General features: G+C 43.8%; 1 protein-coding gene across 8 annotated transcripts in view; it reads right to left on the bottom strand.

Annotated features, from left to right (window-relative positions):
* specc1la (sperm antigen with calponin homology and coiled-coil domains 1-like a) overlaps positions 1–19,193 on the bottom strand; it is a 285,961-nt gene that overhangs the window by 157,628 nt on the left and 109,140 nt on the right. For 6 of the 8 annotated variants that reach the window (XM_085962090.1, XM_085962094.1, XM_085962092.1 and 3 more), the window contains exon 8: positions 12,808–12,897. In XM_085962090.1, the coding sequence (XP_085818216.1) occupies positions 12,808–12,897 (90 nt within the window). The remainder of the gene's footprint in view (positions 1–12,807; positions 12,898–19,193) is intronic. The other 2 variants (XM_085962091.1, XM_085962093.1) reach the window with 1 other exon arrangement.

Raw genomic sequence — 19,193 nt, 5'->3', positions numbered from 1 at the left:
CTGACTAACTAGCACCCCCACCTAGGCACTGACGAACTAGCACACCCACCCAGACACCAACTGCTTACTAACTAACACCCCCCACCCAGGCACCTACTGCTGACTAACTAGCACCCCCCCACCCAGGCACCGACTACTGACTAACTAGCACCTCCACCCAGGCACTGACTAACTAGCACCCCCACCCAGACACCGACTACTGACTAGCTAGCACCCCCACCCAGACACCGACTACTGACTAGCTAGCACCCCCACCCAGACACCGACTACTGACAAACTAGCACCCCCACCCAGGCACTGACTACTGACTAACTAGCACCCCCACCCAGGCACTGACTACTGACTAACTAGCACCCCCACCCAGGCAGCTACTACTGACTAACTAGCACCTTCACCCAGGCACTGACTACTGACTAACTAGCACCCCCACCCAGGCACCTACTACTGACTAACCCTAGGAGTCATACATTAAACCAAATCTCAAATTCCACCTCCAAGCCAAGTCCCAGGTTACCTCTCCACTGTGCTGCCGTATGCCAGAACTGCTCGTCTATCCTACTGAAGGACAACACCCCCATAACTGCTGCTAAACACCAAAACCACTGATCCTCCTCCAATCTACTGCATGTCGCCTACCATCTTCCTATCTTTCAGTGGCTTTGAAAAACATAAGAGGTACAAGCTAAATCTATAGTAATCAAGGCCACTTATTTATGGTTTCTGCAGAAAAATGAATGGAGTGGCAGAATTCAATCGCCATTGGTAAAAATCCCAGATTACCAAAACAGAATTGGTGTACCCACTCATGCTATATCTGTGGTCCTGATATTACATTGACCATTACATGGCATAACACCCCTGTTGTTATAAATCATATCCACAGCAATGCCAAGGGAAATCTGCTGATGTCTATATTTATCTATCTATCCAGACAGTAGGTGGTGTCCTGTACCAAGGGCCTTGGCCCTACACCTGGGTTTCTTGATTGTAACGGGCAGTATGGTGATGGGTCAGTGGCGGCTTTAGTTTATGGTTAAAAATTGAAAAACAACGCAGGGCTTGTTTTACAGCTTAGTTCTGGTCTCCATATTACAAAAAGGATATCGAGGCACTGGAGAAGGTGTAAAAAAGATTTACAAGAACTGTATCAGAACTGAGAGTTTATACCTATCCGGAAAGACAGAACAGGTCGGGCTCTTTTCTCTAGAAAGGAGAAGGCTGAGAGGTGACCTGATAGAGATCTTTAAAATTATGAAAAGGTTTGATAGGGTAGACGTGGAGAAGATGTTTCCACTTGTGGGGGAATCCAAAACTAGGGGCCATAAATATAAGATAGTCACTAATAAATCCAATAAGGAACTCAGGAAAAACTTCTTTACCCAAAGTGGTGAGAATGTGGAACTTGCTACCACAAGGAGTGATTGAGGTGAATAGCACAGATGCATTTAAGGAGAAGCTAGATAAGCACGAGGGAGAAAGGACTAGAAGGATATGCTGATAGATGAAGAGGGGTGGGAGGAGCCTTGTGTGGAGCATAAACACCGGCACAGACCAGTTGGGCCGAATGGCTTGTTTCTGTGCTGTAAATACTCTGTAATTCTATGTAATTTGAAAATGATTTTTTTTCTTCCTTTTCGCTTGTTGTATATTTTATTTTGTAATCGACAAATGCCCATAATCCCGTGGCAGTTACAGATATCAGCAATTACAGGGAAAGCAGTGTTGGAGCAGGCAGTGGGTGTGAAGAGGGATTCCAATCACTTAAGTCAGGAGCTGAAATAGCATTTTTAAGAAGTAGTTCATTTCTCTCAATTTGGATGGCAGCGGGAGATGGTCAGCTAATATCTTTAACCACATGAGGCCTAAGGAATAATGCTTCAAAGCAGGAGGGAAACATGGCTCCATGCGCTTTAACAAATAATCAGTTGCAGTTGACAACAACATTCATGTAAGTTCATGATGATTTCCTGACAAATGTTGGTAGATAGCAGCATGAAGCCTCATTAAATATAGATCCTTCCCGGCAATCTGAAGAGCTTGCAAAATTAAAAGCAACCTTATATCAGTCACCACCAACACCCCACACCCCCTGCCTGATAAAAGGTCATTTAAATTCATCATACCACTGACACTATCATGTTTCACTGTCAGTGCTACAGTTTGACAGGTAACAGTGTAAATAAATGAAGTAAATCACTTCAATTTATATTTGTTGACATCTTTGTCACTATGACGATATTGCCGAGAAACCAGCATTAACCCACTAATTCTGCTAACAATTCTTTTAAGCTCCAGAATACAGTTGCACAATTCTAGTATGGTGGGTCCACTGTGTGCTGGGGAGATGAGGGTGCATGCTTGAAGCCCATGGTTGCTCAGTATTACAACCTCACATAACATGTTCAACTTCAATACTGAAAAGACATTTTAGGAACAAGTTGTAATCCTTCTCAAAGTCTGCAAATGTGAAACTGCATTGGATGGCTCAAAACCTATTGAAACATTCCGTCGCCCCATGTAACACGTACACATAGGGGGTCTGTATTTGAACCTGGGTCACCCACCAGCACTTGCCTACGGCCTGTAAGATGAGGCCAAGCCTGAATTTAGTTGTGACTTTTGGTTTGTAGCAACATCTATGGCCATAAATAGCTGGTGATATTTATATGTAAGCTTTGCTTCTACAATTTTACATTTCAAACCCAAAGACCTCTTAGGTAAAATTGCCGAATGAGGGAGTCACCAGGAAAAATTCATTACTTTTAAAAATTGAAATTGTATTTAGTGCTAATTTTGAACAACTCTGTATTAAACATATACAACAGCACAAAAGCAAAATACTGCGGTTGGTGGAAATCTGAAATAAAAACAGAAAAATGCTGGAAATACTCAGCAGGTCAGGCAGCATCTGTGGAGAGAGAAACAGAGTTAACGTTTCAGGTCGATGACCTTTCAGCAGACCATTTTGATGAAAGGTCATCGACCTGAAACGTTAACTCTGTTTCTCTCCACAGATGCTGCCTGACCTCCTGAGTATTTCCATCATTTTCTGTTTTTAATATACAGCAGCACTTCTTTTTACAACTCAGCTCCAAAGATATAGTACAGAGGTTATATCAAAACTCAGAGTTATAACTATCAGGAAAGACTGAACCGGTTGGGCTCTTCTATCTCAAAAAGAGAAGACTGAGGGGTGACCTGATACAGGTCTTAATAATGCAGAAAGGTTTGATAGGGTAGGTGTAGAGAAGATGTTTCCACTTGTGGGGGAGTCCAAAACTAGGTACAGGAAACTTTGTGATATCCGGCACTGACGGGACCGGCGTGTTGCCGATCTATCAAAACTGCCGGACATACGAAGTTAATGTTGAAGCATACGGAGGTTTTCATCTCCGTATCTGACAACAAACACTGTTGCTTTGCAACAGCTTCTAAAGAGTCGGCTGCAGCTGCAAGCGTCTCTAGCTGAAGCTGTTGCTATAGCTACAGACCTTGCAGTGCCTGACTGGGGAAAAAAAAAGAACGAGAACTAAAAAAACTTATAGAAAACGGCTCCTGATTTTTGCCGTTAGATCGAGTATTCTGGACATACAACCTCCAGATAAACCAAAGTTTCCTGTACCATTAATGTAAGATAGTCACTAATAAATCCAATAAGGAATTCAGGAGAAACTTCTTTACCCAGAGAGTGGCTAGAATGTGGAACTTGCTACGACATGGAGTGGTTGAGGTGAATAGCATTTAAGGGGAAGCTAGACAAGTACATGAGTGAGATAGGAATAGAAGGATACGGTGATATGGTTAGATGAAGTGGGGAGGGAGGAGGCTCGTATGGAGCATAAACACCGGCATAGACGTATAAAGCCGAATGGCCGGTTTCTGTGCCTTAAATACCATGCGATACAGGTAGAACGTAGCCATATTCTTACCATTACCTGTTCTCCTTTCCCCTCCCTGTTGTGTATCGCCAATTTCTAAAGAATTAGCAAACTTTAACTGTAGCCACTAGCTCCACCATTTGCACTGAAGCAGGGGTTCTCAGTAACATCTGGAGGGGGCAGGTTCGCATTTCAGATCGAGCCTTTGTCAGAGCACAGTTCTAACCGGGGATGGGCCTGTTGGCCATGCTTTCCCCTTTCCAGGTGGTGCCAGGTGTGCTGTCTACTTTTATTTTATATTTCCTGTATTTGCAGCTTCAGCAATCATTACTTTTACCTGATTACAGAGGATATACAGCACAGAAACAGGCCATTTGGCCCAATCAGTCTATGCCGGTGTTTATGCTCCACTCCAGCCTCCTCCAGTCTTTCCGCATCTAACCCCACCTTCTGCCACTGTGAATAGCGACCCTTCACTCCTACTCTCTGCTTTCTGTCCTGAAGCCAGCCAGCAATCCATTCTGCTACTTGTTCCCTGACTCCGCATTCTCTGACCTTGTTCATCAGTCTATTGTGGGGTACCTCATCGAAGGTCTTTTGAAAATCCTAGATAAATTACATCTACTACATTACCATGATCAGCCATGATCTCATTAAATGGCGGAGCAGGCTCGAGGGGCCGAATGGCCTATTCCTGCTCCTATCTTCTATGTTTCTATTACCCTTGTCTACTCTCTCTGTTATCTCTTCAAAAAATTCAATAAGGTTGGTCAAGCAAGACTTTCCCTTTTGAAATCCATGCTATTTATTTTGTTTCTAGATGCTCTTCTATTTTCTCCTTTAGCAGGGATTCCATTATTTTTCCTACCACCGATGTTAAGTTGACTGGCCTATAGTTCCCTGGACATGTTCTATCTTCCTTCTTAAATATAGCTACAGTATTGTTAGCTATCCGCCAGTCCTCTGGCACTACACCTTTTTCTAACGAATTACTAAATATGCGTAGTAATGCCTGTGCTATTTCTTCCCTAGATTCTTTTAAAATGCGCGGATGTAATCCGTCCGGACCGGGGTTTTATCCTCTTTGAGTTCCATTAGTTTATTTAGTATATCTCCTCGTTTTATTTTAAATGTAGTTATCTCATTACTAATCTCATCATCTGATGTCATCTCCACCTGTTCTATCTCCCTGGTAAATACTGAAGCAAAGTAATGAGTTAATATCTCTGCCATCTCTCTATCGCTGCCTGTGGTATTATCCTCTCCATTCCTTAGTGGCCCTATTCCCATCCCGACCTTCCCTTTTTTGTTTGTGTCTGTAAAATATTTTACTATTTTGTTTTATGTTCCTTGATAATTTCATAGTTCCTCTTTGCCTTCCTAACTGTTTTTTTACTTCTCTCCTAATCTCTTCATATTCTCCCTTATCATGCTCTCCCCTGCTGTCCATGTACTTAATGTATGCCTCTTTCCTTACCCTCAATTTTTCCCTGATGCTTTATTCATCCACGGAGTCTCATTAGTGCTTAGCTTGTTCTTGTTTATTAGCGGAATATATTTTTCCTAGACTCCGCTGAACATTGTTTTAAATGTTTCCCATTGCTGTTCTACATCATTGTTTGCCAATACTGTTGTCCATTTTATTTTCCCAAGTTCTATTCTCAGCCCCTCAAAATCAGCTTTTCTCCAATCTATTACCCTGGTTTTTGTCGTACCTATGTCCTTCTCAATTATTATCTTAAAGCGTATTATATTATGGTCACTATTGCCTAGATGTTGCCCTACTTTTACTTCTCTTATCTGCTCTGGTTCATTCCCCATTACTAGATCCAGTAGCAAATTCTTCCTTGTTGGGCTTTTTACATATTGGGTCAGAAAGGAGTCCTGTACACATTGTAGGATCTCCATTCCCTTCTCCCCTTTACCTACCTCTTCTGTCCAATTAATATCTGGGTAGTTGAAATCCCCCATGATTATTACTCGATGTTTTTTTACTCATTTCCCTAATTTGTCTGCATATTTCTTCCTCCACCTCCCTTCCGCTATTAGGTGGTCTGCAGACTACCCCTATTAGTGTGATTAATCCTTTATTATATTTTATCTCCAGCTACATGAATTCTATTTCTGCCTTGCTGATAGCTGCATCACTTTTTTCTACTGCCATTATGTTATCCCTAATAAGTACAGCTACTCCACCTCCCCTTTTTCCATCTCTATCTTTTCTAAATATGTTACACCCTGTCATGTTTAATTCAGAGTATAACATATACCCTGATGTTGTCCCTTCTCACACACAGGAATCAGCAGTCCTGACACTTTTACCTGTTGTGTTCTCTCGCTCTCTCACAGATAAGTCATTCTTCATCAATGGCAGTCACACTTGGCAGTGGAGGGTGGTACTTCCAGAATACTTTAAAATTTGCCAACGACACCAAGCTATGCATCCAGCAAAGAGAAGATTGATGGAATTCAACAGGATCTATACCAACTAAGCAGATGGATGTAGCAGTGGCAGATGTATTTTAATCTGAATAAATGCAAAGTAATACACACTGGAACAAGAAATTTGAACCACATGTGCACAACAATAGGTATTGGTGATAATAGACGAGGACAGAGTGGATGATCATACTCTTGGACTAAAAGTATCTCACATGTGAAGCTGTTACCAACAAAGCAAAGCAAGGACTGGAATAAATCTCAAGGATTTTTAAAAGAATTTTAACCCTGTATAAAGTCATTGTTAAATCCACATTTGGACCATTGTGTACAGTTATGGCACTCTTTAAGGGCATGGATGTACCAGAAAGTGTTGAAACCAGTGGTGAGGAGAATTCCGGGCTCATATGTTGTTAAAACTGCTTTTATTGGTTAAAAAAGATAAAGGATACTATCCAGGTATTGAAAGGTATGGAGACCGTACAACATAAAGTGTGAGTGTATTGAAATGGTTACGGATGAAGTTGAAAGAGGCATAGGAGTCCCAGTAGGGGCAACACTCAGCATGTCCATCCAATGCAGCACAGCAATCAAAGGATGTCGAACTACAAACTACATAGTGAAAACAGTAGAATACAAGTCAGAGGAAGTTGTGATGAAACTACAGTGCTCTGCTCAGACTACATCTTGAATACCACGTTCAGTTCTGGTCAGCACGAAACAAGGGAGATATTCAAGCTCTGGAGGCAGAGAAGAGCACAAGGCTGGTCCCCAGTGTCAGGGGTCTGAGTTATGAGAAACTTGGGCTTTCAAGCCTCTAAAGGAGGGGTCTGGGTAATGATCTTAGAGGTATACAAGATAGTTAAATGTTTGAATTAAACAATGGGAGCAAGACATGGGGACCCAGGTTCAAACTAGTAAGAGGTAACTTTAGGACTGATGATGAGGTTTTTTCTTCACACAGAGTAATCAACACTTGGAATGGAATGGACTTGGACTTCTGAGCAGAGACATGGAAGTGAAAACCCTAGAACCATTTAAAAAACAACTTAGATGCTGCAATCGTGGGGCAGGAAGGAGGGAATTGTAGTGTGCTCTGGATGGATGACCAAGATGGGCCAAATGTCCTTCCTCATCGTTAAGTATCTTGTGACCTAATAAAATGCAACTTAATGTTGTAAGAAAAAGCACAGACTAACACGCCATGGAACACTGTGCTTTCTTAGCTTTGGAAATGGTGGAACTGCCTCCTATGCAATACAGTGGTCAGGCTGTATTGTCATATTGGTATCCTGGAGTTTCACACGATTACCTTCAACGATCAGAAGTTTCACTTACTCTGATCTTGTAAATGACTTGAGTCTGGTCCAGAATGGTGGAAACCTCATGCAGCCAATTGGAAGGAGGTGAAGGGATTTTTTTCTGTTGTCAATTTAAGAGATGGTTCCCAATGGCCATGTTATAATTTGTTCTATGCCACATAGGTAGCTGGACAAATTGATAAAGCTGTTAAAAAAACATACGGGATCCTTAGCTTTATAAATAATAAGTACAAAACCATGGAAGTGATGGTAAACTCTGAGGAAGGATGTTCTTGCCATGGAAGGAGTTCAGCGAAGATTCACCAGGCCAATACCTGGGATGGCAGGAATGACGTATGAGGAGAGATTGGGTCGACTGGGCTTATACTCGCTGGAGTTTAGAAGAATGAGAGGGGATCTCATTGAAACTTATAAAATTCTGACAGGACTGGACAGGCTAGATGCAGGAAGGATGTTCCCGATGGTCGGGGAGTCCAGAACCAGGGGTCACAGTCTAAGGATAAGGGGTAAGCCATTTAGGACAGAAAAGGAGGAATTTCTTCACCCAGAGAGTGGTGAACCTGTGGAATTCTCTACCACAGAAGGCAGTAGAGGCCAATTCATTAAATATATTCAAGAAGGAGTTGGATATATTTCTTAAGGCTAAAGGGATCAAGGGGTATGGGGAGAAAGCAGGGACAGGGTACTGAGTTTGGATGATCAGCCATGATCGCATTGAATGGCGGAGCAGGCTCGAGGGACCGAATGGCCTACTCCTGCTCCTATCTTCTATGTTTCTATGTTTAAACCTTTATAAATCACCGATAGACCGCAGCTGGAGTACTGTGCCCAATTCTGAGCACCACACATTAGAAAAGATGTCAAAGCCTTGGAGAGATTGCAGTGAAGATTTATCAGAATGGTACCAGGGATGAGGGATTTCAGTTATATGGAGAGACTAGAGAAGCTGGGATTGTTCTCCTTAGAAGGGGAGATTTAATAGAGGTGTTGAAAACGATGAGGGTTTTTGATAGAGTAGATAGGGAGAAACTGTTACCATAGGCAGAAGGGTCACTCACCAGGGGACACAAATTTAAGATTGGCAAAAAAACCAGGGGAGAAATGAGAAATGTTTTTACTCAGCGAGTTATGATGATCTGGAATGCACTACCTGAAAGGGTGGTAGAAACTGATTCAATAGGAACTTTCAAAAGGGAATTGGATAAATATTTAAAAGGAAAAATTTGCAGGGCTATGGGGAAGGAGCTAATTGGATAGCTTTCAAGGAGCTGGCACAGGCACGATGGGCCAAATAGCCTCCTTTTTGCACTATATGATTCTATTGATATTGATCACCAGAGGCTAAAGCATTATATTTCTAAAGGGTTCCGTGTTTTACTGCAGATCAGATCGGTAAATTGGTGACAATGAAACAAAGTGTGTGCTATTTACAGATTTAAGCAGCCACAAAGCTCTACTGCCTCATCGGAGTTAAATTTTAACAGCTGCTGCATCAATTATTACCTCTCTCATTTGCTCCCTACTCCCTACTGAAGATACGGAATTAAAAAATGAGGTGTGTGTGTATCCTGCCACGTGCACTAGGCACTGATAAACCACTTGGCACATGGCTCATAAAGCATCTATTTGCTACATTTGTTGAGATTCAGGGATGCATCAATCTAGCTGCAAATGAATTGCACATTTTCACAAAGGACAAACACAGCATTCATTACAACACTGACGGCAGAAACCAATCTTCATTAGCACAGTCGAAACCTTTTGCTCAACAGACTGTACAGTAATGCTGCAGTAAGCATTCAATACTTCCATCTACAGTAGGTCTCCACGTCCTGACAGGTGGTTATTTTGGTTTTATTGATGACAACTTTTAATCCACAAGTCACATTTAAAGTGCAGCTGTAATATTCCTGTTTCTTCCATCTTTACAATTGCTGATGTACATTTTTTGTACTCTATTATAAAGGAAGATTATTATGATGTGAGTCTTCTCATGTGGTTGTTACCTTTAAGCTTGCTAAATCAATAGAAATTACAGATTGTATAACATGATACACAGATACCAATTGTGGAATTTCCAGATTTAGATACATAGATACATAGATACATAGAAGATAGGAGCAGGAGTAGGCCATTCGGCCCTTCGTGCCTGCTCCGCCATTTAATGAGATCATGGCTGATCCTTTAATTCAGTATCCCGTCCCCGCCTTCTCTCCGTAACCCTTAACCCCTTTTGCCCGTAGAAATATATCTAATTCCCTCTTAAATATATTTAATGAGCTGGCATACACTGCCCTCTGTGGCAATGAGTTCCACAGGTTCACCACTCTCTGAGTGAAGAAATTCCCCCTCATCTCTGTCCTAAATGGTTTAGCCCTTATCCTTAAATTATGTCCTCTAGTTCTGTTCTCACCCGCCAAGGGAAACATTCCTTCTGCATCCAGTCTGTCTAGACCTGTCAGAATTTTATACACTTCTATGAGGTCCCCTCTCAATCTTCTAAACTCCAGTGTGTACATCCCTAAACTACATAGTCTCTCCTCATAGGTCATTCCCGCCATTCCTGGTATCAGCCTGGTGAATCGCCGCTGCACCCCCTCCATGGCAAGAACATCCTTCCTCAGATGAGGCGACCAAAACTGTACACAGTACTCGAGGTGTGGTCTCACCAGTGCCCTGTACAGCTGCAGCAAGGTATCCCTGTTCCTGTATTCTAACCCTTTTGCTATGAAGGCCAGCATACCGTTTGCCTTCTTGACCGCCTGTTGCACCTGCATGCTCGCCTTCAGTGACTGGTGTACAAGAACACCCAGGTCTCTCTGTACTTCCCCCTCTCCCAATCTATTGCCATTTAAATAATAATTTGCCCTCCCGTTCCTGCACCCAAGGTGGATAACTTCGCACTTGTCCACATTATAGTGCATCTGCCATTTATCCGCCCAATCGCCCAGTCTGTCCAAATCGCTCTGGAGCTTCCTGGTCTCTTCCTCTGAGCCCACCCCCCCTCCTAGTTTAGTGTCGTCTGCAAATTTGGAAATGCTGCATCCGACTCCCTGATCCAGGTCATTAATGTAAATTGTGAACAGCTGGGGGCCCACTACCCTCTGTGGAAAAAGTACTTCCTGATTTCATTCATGAATGGCCTGGCTCTAATTTGCAGATTGCAAACCCTTGTTTTGGATTTCCCTCACCAGAGGAAGAAACTTTCCCACCATCCACCCTATCAAATTCCAAATTCATTTTAAACACCTATCAGATTACTGCTCAACCTTCTATATTCAAGGGAATACAAGCCAAGTTTATGCAGCCTGTCCTCATAATTTAACCCTCTTAGCCCCGGTATCATTCTAGTGAAACTGTACTGCGTCTATCCTTCCTGAGGTGCAGGGCCCAGAACTGAACGCAGTGTCCAGATGGGGTCTAACCAGAGCTTCAACAACTATAGCATAACTTCCACCCCTTTGTATTGCAGCTCCCTTGAGATGAAAAGTTTGGCCTCCTTTTTGCTACCTGGAATACCAACTCCTAGGGTGGTAAGAAACCAGAGATTGGACGTTTCCACTCCCATGAATTGATTCCTGTAGGATGATTGAACAGATTTAGGACGGTTGGAGATGATTCACAATGGACTATGGTGCTACTGACCATGCTGTTTGCAAGAAGCTCCTGCTGTCTACATAGCAAGGGCTCAAATTTCTCATCAGTTATCTAACAATCAACTAATGGGGGCAAGTAGATATAGTGATCTCTTTGGCGTTGAGGTGACTCCAAGATTACATGACTGGTGGTGGAAATTCAGAACCAAGTCAGTAATTGGACACCTGAGCCAGGCAGGTTCACAGTACTCCAGTAAGTGTTGGAGACTGACCAGCCAGTTCGGCTCATTGATAGAACTGGGAGAGGTAGCGTACTCATGATCTGTACCATAAACTCTGCAGTTATAGTTGGTTAAACTCCAGTAGTACCTCCAAACTTGGGGGTCCCTAATCCTTCATTTTGCCAATCGTCCCGCCCTCCCACAGGAATCAGTTCCACTTTCTGACACAAATCGGTCGGAATGGGGTTGGAATCTCAACTCAGGGTTGAATAGAATTCTGAGGGTGCGAATGTCTGGTTCAGCCTGACGCAGTGATCAAACCAGACTTTTAAGTAAGATAGCAAAATACTGCGGATGCTGGAAATCCGAAATAACAACAGCAAATGCTGGAAAAACTCAGCAGGCCAGGCAACATCCGTGGAGAGAGAAATAGAGTCAACGTTTCGGGTCGAAACCCTTCGTCAGGACTGAAAAAACACAGGAAATGAAACAGATTAAAAGGCCAGTTTGGGGGCTGGGAAATGGGGATGAAAGAACAAAAGAGAAGTGAAGAGACATTAAGAGGTTTTCAAAATGAGACGAGAGCAATCTCAGCATCCTATCAAAAGGAAGTTAACATCCAGAAAATTGATAGGAATCTGTAAATTCCACAATTGGTATCGGTTTATCGTGTTAGGCAATCCGTAATTTCTACTGATTCTGTTTGATTACGCTGCGGTGAAGCGCCTTGGGTCATTTTACTATGTTAAAGGCGCTATATAAATGCAAATTGTTGTTGTTGTACCATGTGCAAATTAATGAAAATTTGGAGTTAAACTTTACATGTGGCCCTTGAGATTCCATGGTGCACACTTAAGTGTGAAACCAAAAAGCTTGGACACTTCTGCTAGAAGGGACTGCCAGTGCCAACACCTTTATTTCGAGACAAAAAGAGGAAACTGCAGACTGGCCAGTCTGGGAAACGGAATACACCTACAAACTAATCAAAGCTAACCTACTCCTGCAGAGATACTTAAGACTCTGTCCCAATTTAACAGCAAGATATGCAACACGAGATGCAGTGAGCGCAACTATTTTAGGTGGTGAAAGATTTATTGATGCTTTAGCTTCGTAGGCTGTGGGAACAGGAGATATGCGAGAAGTATATATATTTTCACTATAAAAGCAGGGAGAACCCTGAACAGGAGGTATGGCTCCTGCCTTTCCTTCCCCGTTAAACGTATAATCCTTGAGGTTCTCTCACTGCATCTTCTCTGATGCAAAAAGAGAGGTTTTGAGACTGAATTAAAACAGCATAATGATAGGTGATACCAACCAGACAGAAAACCATTTGAACTCTGACTCCACTCACCTGACATAGACTTTGCAGAGTCAATGGTCTGAACTCGCTGCAAGGAAGCTGGTGATCGGTTCGCAGAGGAAGATCTCAGTAAGTGATCTGCTGCAAAGCAAACACATGAGAATGCAGTGAAGAGAGGCACTTCATGCCAATGGAGCACTACAAAACTAAGTTGAAAGAAAGCAACTGCAATCTGAAGTCTCAGCTAATCATTTTTTCCATAAATGCATTTCTGAGCACGAGAATAGGAACTTGACTTCTATACAATCACTTTTATGAAATTAGCCTTTGTGTAGTTAAAGAAAGTGCACCGACCTCCAGTCATCCTGCCTGTGTCTGCAACTGCAGGAGATGCAACACCTTTGCATTCACCTCCTCTGTCATAGGAACAGGAGTAGGTCAATTCAGCCCCTCAAGCCTGTTCCGCCATTCAATGAGATCATGGCTGATCTTAACTCCATCCATCTGCATATCCTTTTATACCCACACCAGTAAAAATCTATCGATCTCAGATTTATAATTATTAATTGAGCTGACATCTGCTGCTTTTTGTGAGCGAGAGTTCCACACTTCTACCATCCTCTGCGTAAAGAAATGTTTCCTAACTTCTCTCCTGAATGGCCCGAGTCTGATTTTAAGGTCAAGTACCCTTGTCTTAGACTCACCCACCAGCAGAAAAAGTTTCTCTCTATCTAACCTATCAATTCCTAAAAACATCAATCATATCACCTCTTAACCTTCTATATTCCAGGGAATACACACCTAGTTTATGTAATCTCTCCTCAAAATCTAGCCCTTGGAGCCCTGGTAACATTCTGGTGAATCTGCTCTGCACTCCTTCCAAGGCCAATATATCCTTTCTACGGTGCGGTGCCCGGAACTGTACACTGTACTCCAGGTGTGGTCTGACCAGGGCTGTGTATAGCTGTAGCAAAACATCCTCCCCTTTACATTCTAGCCTTTAGTTATAAAGGCTAACATTCCATTAGCCTTTTAAATTATTTTTGTGCCTGGCTGCTGCATTTTTTTAAAATTTGTTTATAGGATGTGGGCGTCACTGGCATTTATTGCCCATCCCTAGTTGCCCTCGAGAAGGTGGTGGTGAGCCGCCTTCTTGAACCGCTGCAGTCCGTGTGGTGAAGGTACTCCCACAGTGCCGTTAGGCAAGGAGTTCCAGGATTTTGACCCAGCGACGATGAAGGAACAGTGATATACTTCTAAGTCAGGATGGTGTGTGACTTGGAGGTGGTGGTGTTCTCATGCGCCTGCTGCCCTTGTCCTTCTAGGTGGAAGAGGTCGCGGGTTTGGGAGGTGCTGCCGAAGAAGCCTTGGCGAGTTGCTGCAGTGCATCTTGTAGATGGTACACACTGCAGCCACGGTACGCCGGTGGTGGAGGGAGTGAATATTTAAGGTGGTGGATGGGGTGCCAATCAAGCGGGCTGCTTTGTCCTGGATGGTGTCGAGCTTCTTGAGTGTTGATGCAGCTGCACTCACCCAGGCAAGTGGAGAGTATTCCATCACACTCCTTACTTGTGCCTTGTAGATGGTGGAAAGGCTTTGGGGAGTCAGGAGGTGAGACACTCACTGCAGAATACCTAGTTTCTGACCTGCTCTTGTTGCCACAGTATTTATGTGGCTGGTCCAGTTAAGTTTCTGGTCAATGGTGACCCCCCAGGATGTTGATGGTGGGGGATTCGGCGATGGCAATGTCGTTGAATGTCAAGGGGAGGTGGTTAGACTCTCGCTTGTTGGAGATAGTCATTGCCTAGCACTTCTGTGGCGCGAATGTTACCTGCCACTTATCAGCGCAAGCCTGAATGTCGTCCAGGTCTTGTTGCATGCGGGCATGGACTGCTTCATTATCTGAGGAGTTGTGAATGGCCCTGAACACTGTGCAGTCATCAGCAAACATCCCCATTTCTGACCTTATGTTGGAGGGAAGGTTATTAATGAAGCAGCTGAAGATGGTTGGGCCTAGGACACAGCCCTGAGGAACTCCTGCAGCTATGTCCTGGGGCTGTGATGATTGACCTTCAATCACCACAACCATCTTCCTTTGTGCTAGGTATAACTCCAGCCAGTGGAGCGTTTCCCCCCTAATTCCCATTGACTTTAGTTTTACTAGGGCTCCTTGATGCCACATGACGTAATAAAACTCTCTACGCACTTGGTTTGAGCATAAAGCAAGGCTTTAATCAACTTGTTTCAGAACATGGAGGTCTAGTTGTACTTCACTAGTTCCTGTCTTACAAAATGTCCCTGGGCAAGCTGGGCCCACGCCCGAGTATTTATACTCCTTGGACGGCGCCACCAGCTGGCCGTCCAGCGTTACTTCATGGGTAGTTTCTTTATGATGATGAGATTTATAACACCACACTCGGTCAAATGCTGCCTTGATGTCAAGGGCAGTCACTCTCACCTCACCTCTGGAATTCAGCTCCTTTGTCCATGTTTGGACCAAGGCTGTAATGAGGTCGGGAGCCGAGTGGTCTTGGCGGAACCCAAACTGGGCATCAGTGAGCAGGTTATTGATGAGTAAGTGCCGCTTGACAGCACTGTCAATGACACCTTCCATCACTTTGTTGATGATTGACAGTAGACTGATGGCGCAGTAATTGGCCGGATTGGATTTGTCCTGCTTTTTGCGGACAGGACATACCTGGGCAGTTTTCCACATTGTCGGATAGATGCCAGTGTATAGCTGTACTGGAACAGGTTGGCTATTGGCGCGGCTAGTTCTGGAGCACAAGTCTTCAGCACGATAGCTGGGATGTTGTCGGGGCCCATAACCTTTGCTGTATCCAGTGCGCTCAGCCGTTTCTTGATATCACGTGGAGTGAATCGAATTGGCTGAAGACTGGCTTCTGTGATGGTAGGGACCTCAGGAAACAGTGGCGACTTGGAAAACAGTGACAGGATCGGACAAAGTCAACATGGATTTACAAAAGGTAAATCGTGCTTGACTAACCTACTGGAATTTTTTGAGGATGTAATTGGCAAAATAGATAAGGGAGAACCAGTGGATGTGGTGTATTTGGACTTTCAAAAGGCTTTCGAAAAGGTCCCGCATAAGAGATTAGCGTGTAAAGTTAAAGCACATGGGATTGGGGGCAAGGTATTGACTTGGATAGAGAACTGGTTGGCAGACAGAAAGCAAAGAGTTGGAATAAACGGGTCTTTTTCCGAGTGGCAGGCAGTGACTAGTGGGGTACCGCAGGGATCGGTCCTTCGACCCCAGCTATACACAATATATATTAATGATGATCTAGATGAGGGAACTAGATGTAATATCTCCAAGTTTGCAGACGACACAAAGCTGGGTGGGCGTGTGTGCTGTGAGGAGGATGCCGAGAAACTCCAGGATGATTTGGACAGGTTGGGTGATTGGGCAGAAGCATGGCAGATGCAATATAACGTGGATAAATGCGAGGTTATCCACTTTGGTGGCAAAAACAGGAAAGCAGATTATTATCTGAATGGCAATAGATTGGGAGAAGGGGAAGTGCAACGAGACCTGACTGTCCTGGTGCACCAGTCGCTGAAGGTAAGCATGCAGGTGCAGCAGGCGGTTAAGAAGGCAAATGGTATGTTGGCCTTCGTAGCGAGAGGGTTTGAGTACAGGAACAAGGATGTCTTGCTGCAGTTGTACAGGGCCTTGGTGAGACCACATCTTAAGTATTGTGTGCAGTTTTGGTCGCCTTATCTGAGGAAGGATGTTCTTGCCATGGAGGGAGTGCAGCAAAGATTCACCAGACTGATACCTGAGATGGCAGGAATGATGTATGAGGAGAGATTGGGTCGATTGGGCTTATACTCGCTGGAGTTTAGAAGAATGAGAGGGGATCGCATTGAAACTTATAAAATTCTGACAGGACTGGACAGACTAGATGCAGGGTGTTCCCGATCGTCGGGGAGTCCAGAACCAGGGGTCACAGTCTAAGGATAAGGGGTAAGCCATTTAGGACAGAAATGAGGAGGAATTTCTTCACCCGGAGAGTGGTGAACCTGTGGAATTCTCTACCACAGAAGGCAGTAGAAGCCAATTCATTAAATATATTCAAGAAGGAGTTGGATATATTTCTTAAGGCTAAAGGGATCAAGGGATATAGGGAGAAAGCAGGGACAGGGTACTGAGTTTGGATGGTCAGCCATGATCTCATTGAATGGCGGAGCAGGCTCGAGGGGCCGAATGGCCTACTCCTGCTCCTGTCTTCTATGTTTCCATGGGAGGAGGCCGATATACATCATCCAAATACATGGACCCCTAAATCTCTTTGGGCCTCCACTGTTCCTAGCTTTTCACCATTTAAAATATACTCGGATCCATCCTTTTTTCGTCCAAAATAGATGACATCACACTTAGCAGTGTTGAAATTCATCTGCGACCGTATTACCCACTCACTTAATCTATCTTCCTCAAAAAGTTCAATGAGGTTCATTAGACATGACCTACCCTTTATAAATCCATGTTGGCTCTCTCTAATCAGCTCAAATTTTTCTAAGTGCTAAGTCACCCTGTCCTTAATTATAGATTGCAATAACTTCCCCACAACAGATGTTAGACTAACAGGTCTATCATTTCCTGGTTTCTCTCTCACCTTTCTTAAATAATGAAGTTACATTGTTGTCATCACTCTCCAGGGCTACAGACACTTTTGTGAGTGAGAGAGCAATTTATGTGTACTTTCTCCATTGCTGGCTAGGGTTCACTCTAGTCTACATTGGGGAGATCAAACGCAAATTAGGTGATCGCCTTGCCAACCACCTCCATTTTGTCTGCAGCTGTGATCTCGTTCCCTTTCATGCCCCTCCAATTCCAACCTTGGGCTTTTTACATTGTTCCAATGAAGCTCAATGCAAGTCCCAGGAACTCTCATCTTTCTCTTGGACACTCTGCAACCTTGTCTGGGCAGTGACTTCAGGAAGGGAAGAGGGGAAGGAGGGGGCCGTGTTCTTGACACTCAGATTCCTCTCTCTTTCAGAGCTGGCACACTTCTTGTGCTGCCAGTCTTTTCCAATGTCATTTCGGACCTGACCTGACCTGCAGGCTGTGTTTTCAATTTCTCCCATCTTTACCATTGATGTGCCTCTCACTGCCGTAGCTATTCACTATAAACAAATGTTCCGTTTGTTTAATGCCTTTAATCTCTGCAATGTTGCTTTAAATTGCCTGACTGGGGTAATCTGTTCCTCATCCACCAATCATCCCACCGATATTTCCACTCTGTTTATTTCCCTCCCCTCTCCTTTTACTGATTCTGTTAAAATGCTCGTTCATCTTTCACTTCCGTTCAGTTACCAATTCGTGGCACCAATTATCACTGCTGTTGCAAACGTAGTTATGAAATATTTTATGCAAGGTTACCAGGTCACATTATCTTGTTTTCATTAAAATAAAAATGATGAATCACGAGTATGAAGTAATAAGAGTGAGAAGGCACACAGCATGCAACAGGGTGACAAGATATATCACCTAATTGCACAGTGAGAAAGCAGCTGCTAACGAGAAACAGGGATAGGAGTGTGGCTGTATGTCACACACACACAGAATGGAGTCTTTTTAAAGTTTAAACTGCTCCCTCATATTGAAAAAAGCAAACTTTGTACTATCTTTTGAAGAGATCAGCTGGCTGAGATCAACAGCTAAGCTCCTTAAAAGGAGCCTTGTCCGTTAAAGATTGGTGGTCCACACTGTGAAGGTAGCCAGTTAAGTTCCAACATAGACATCCCAGTTTTTGCAGGGTGTATTTAAGCAGAATTCCCACACACTGTTTAACTCTCAGCATGCCAGAGCAGAGTTTAGATCCCTCACATGCTCCTCTCCTTGAGGTCATTGATGCTTGTACACAGCCATTGGTGGCCCCTTCCTGCTTGGATTTGGAAAGCCTGTAAAAGATTGATCAGTTTGCATACATGACCATGTATGTACTTGAGTCATTTGCCATTAGAATAGTAGAGGAAAAACAGCCTTTGAAATAATTGTAGGCCATTTTTACTTGGATGCCAATTATCACCAGTTCCATCAAGGATGGTGGGAGCAGGAATGTAGCAGTAAGATAAATAAGAGTTTGCAACCAGACACGGTGGCATAGTGGTTAGCACTGTTGCCTCACAGCACCAGGGACCCGGGTTCGAATCCGGCCTCGGGCGACTGTCTGTGTGGAGTTTGCACATTCTCCCCGTGTTTGCGTGGGTTTCCTCCGGGTGCTCCGGTTTCCTCCCACAGTCCAAAGATGTGCGGGTTAGGTTGATTGGCTATGATAAATTGACCCTTAGTGTTAGGGGGATTAAATACGTGGGGTTACGGGGATAGGGTGGGATATGTGTTGGTGTAGGGGTTACGGGGATCGGGTGGGATATGTGTCGGTGCAGGCTCGATGGGCCGAAATGGCCTCTAT

Source organism: Somniosus microcephalus, chromosome 19 (genome assembly GCF_052327205.1).
Source record: "Somniosus microcephalus isolate GS21.2 chromosome 19, FLI_Smic_1.0, whole genome shotgun sequence".
NCBI classification, from domain to species: Eukaryota; Metazoa; Chordata; class Chondrichthyes; order Squaliformes; family Somniosidae; genus Somniosus; species Somniosus microcephalus.
This window is presented reverse-complemented; position numbering and strand designations above follow the sequence as displayed.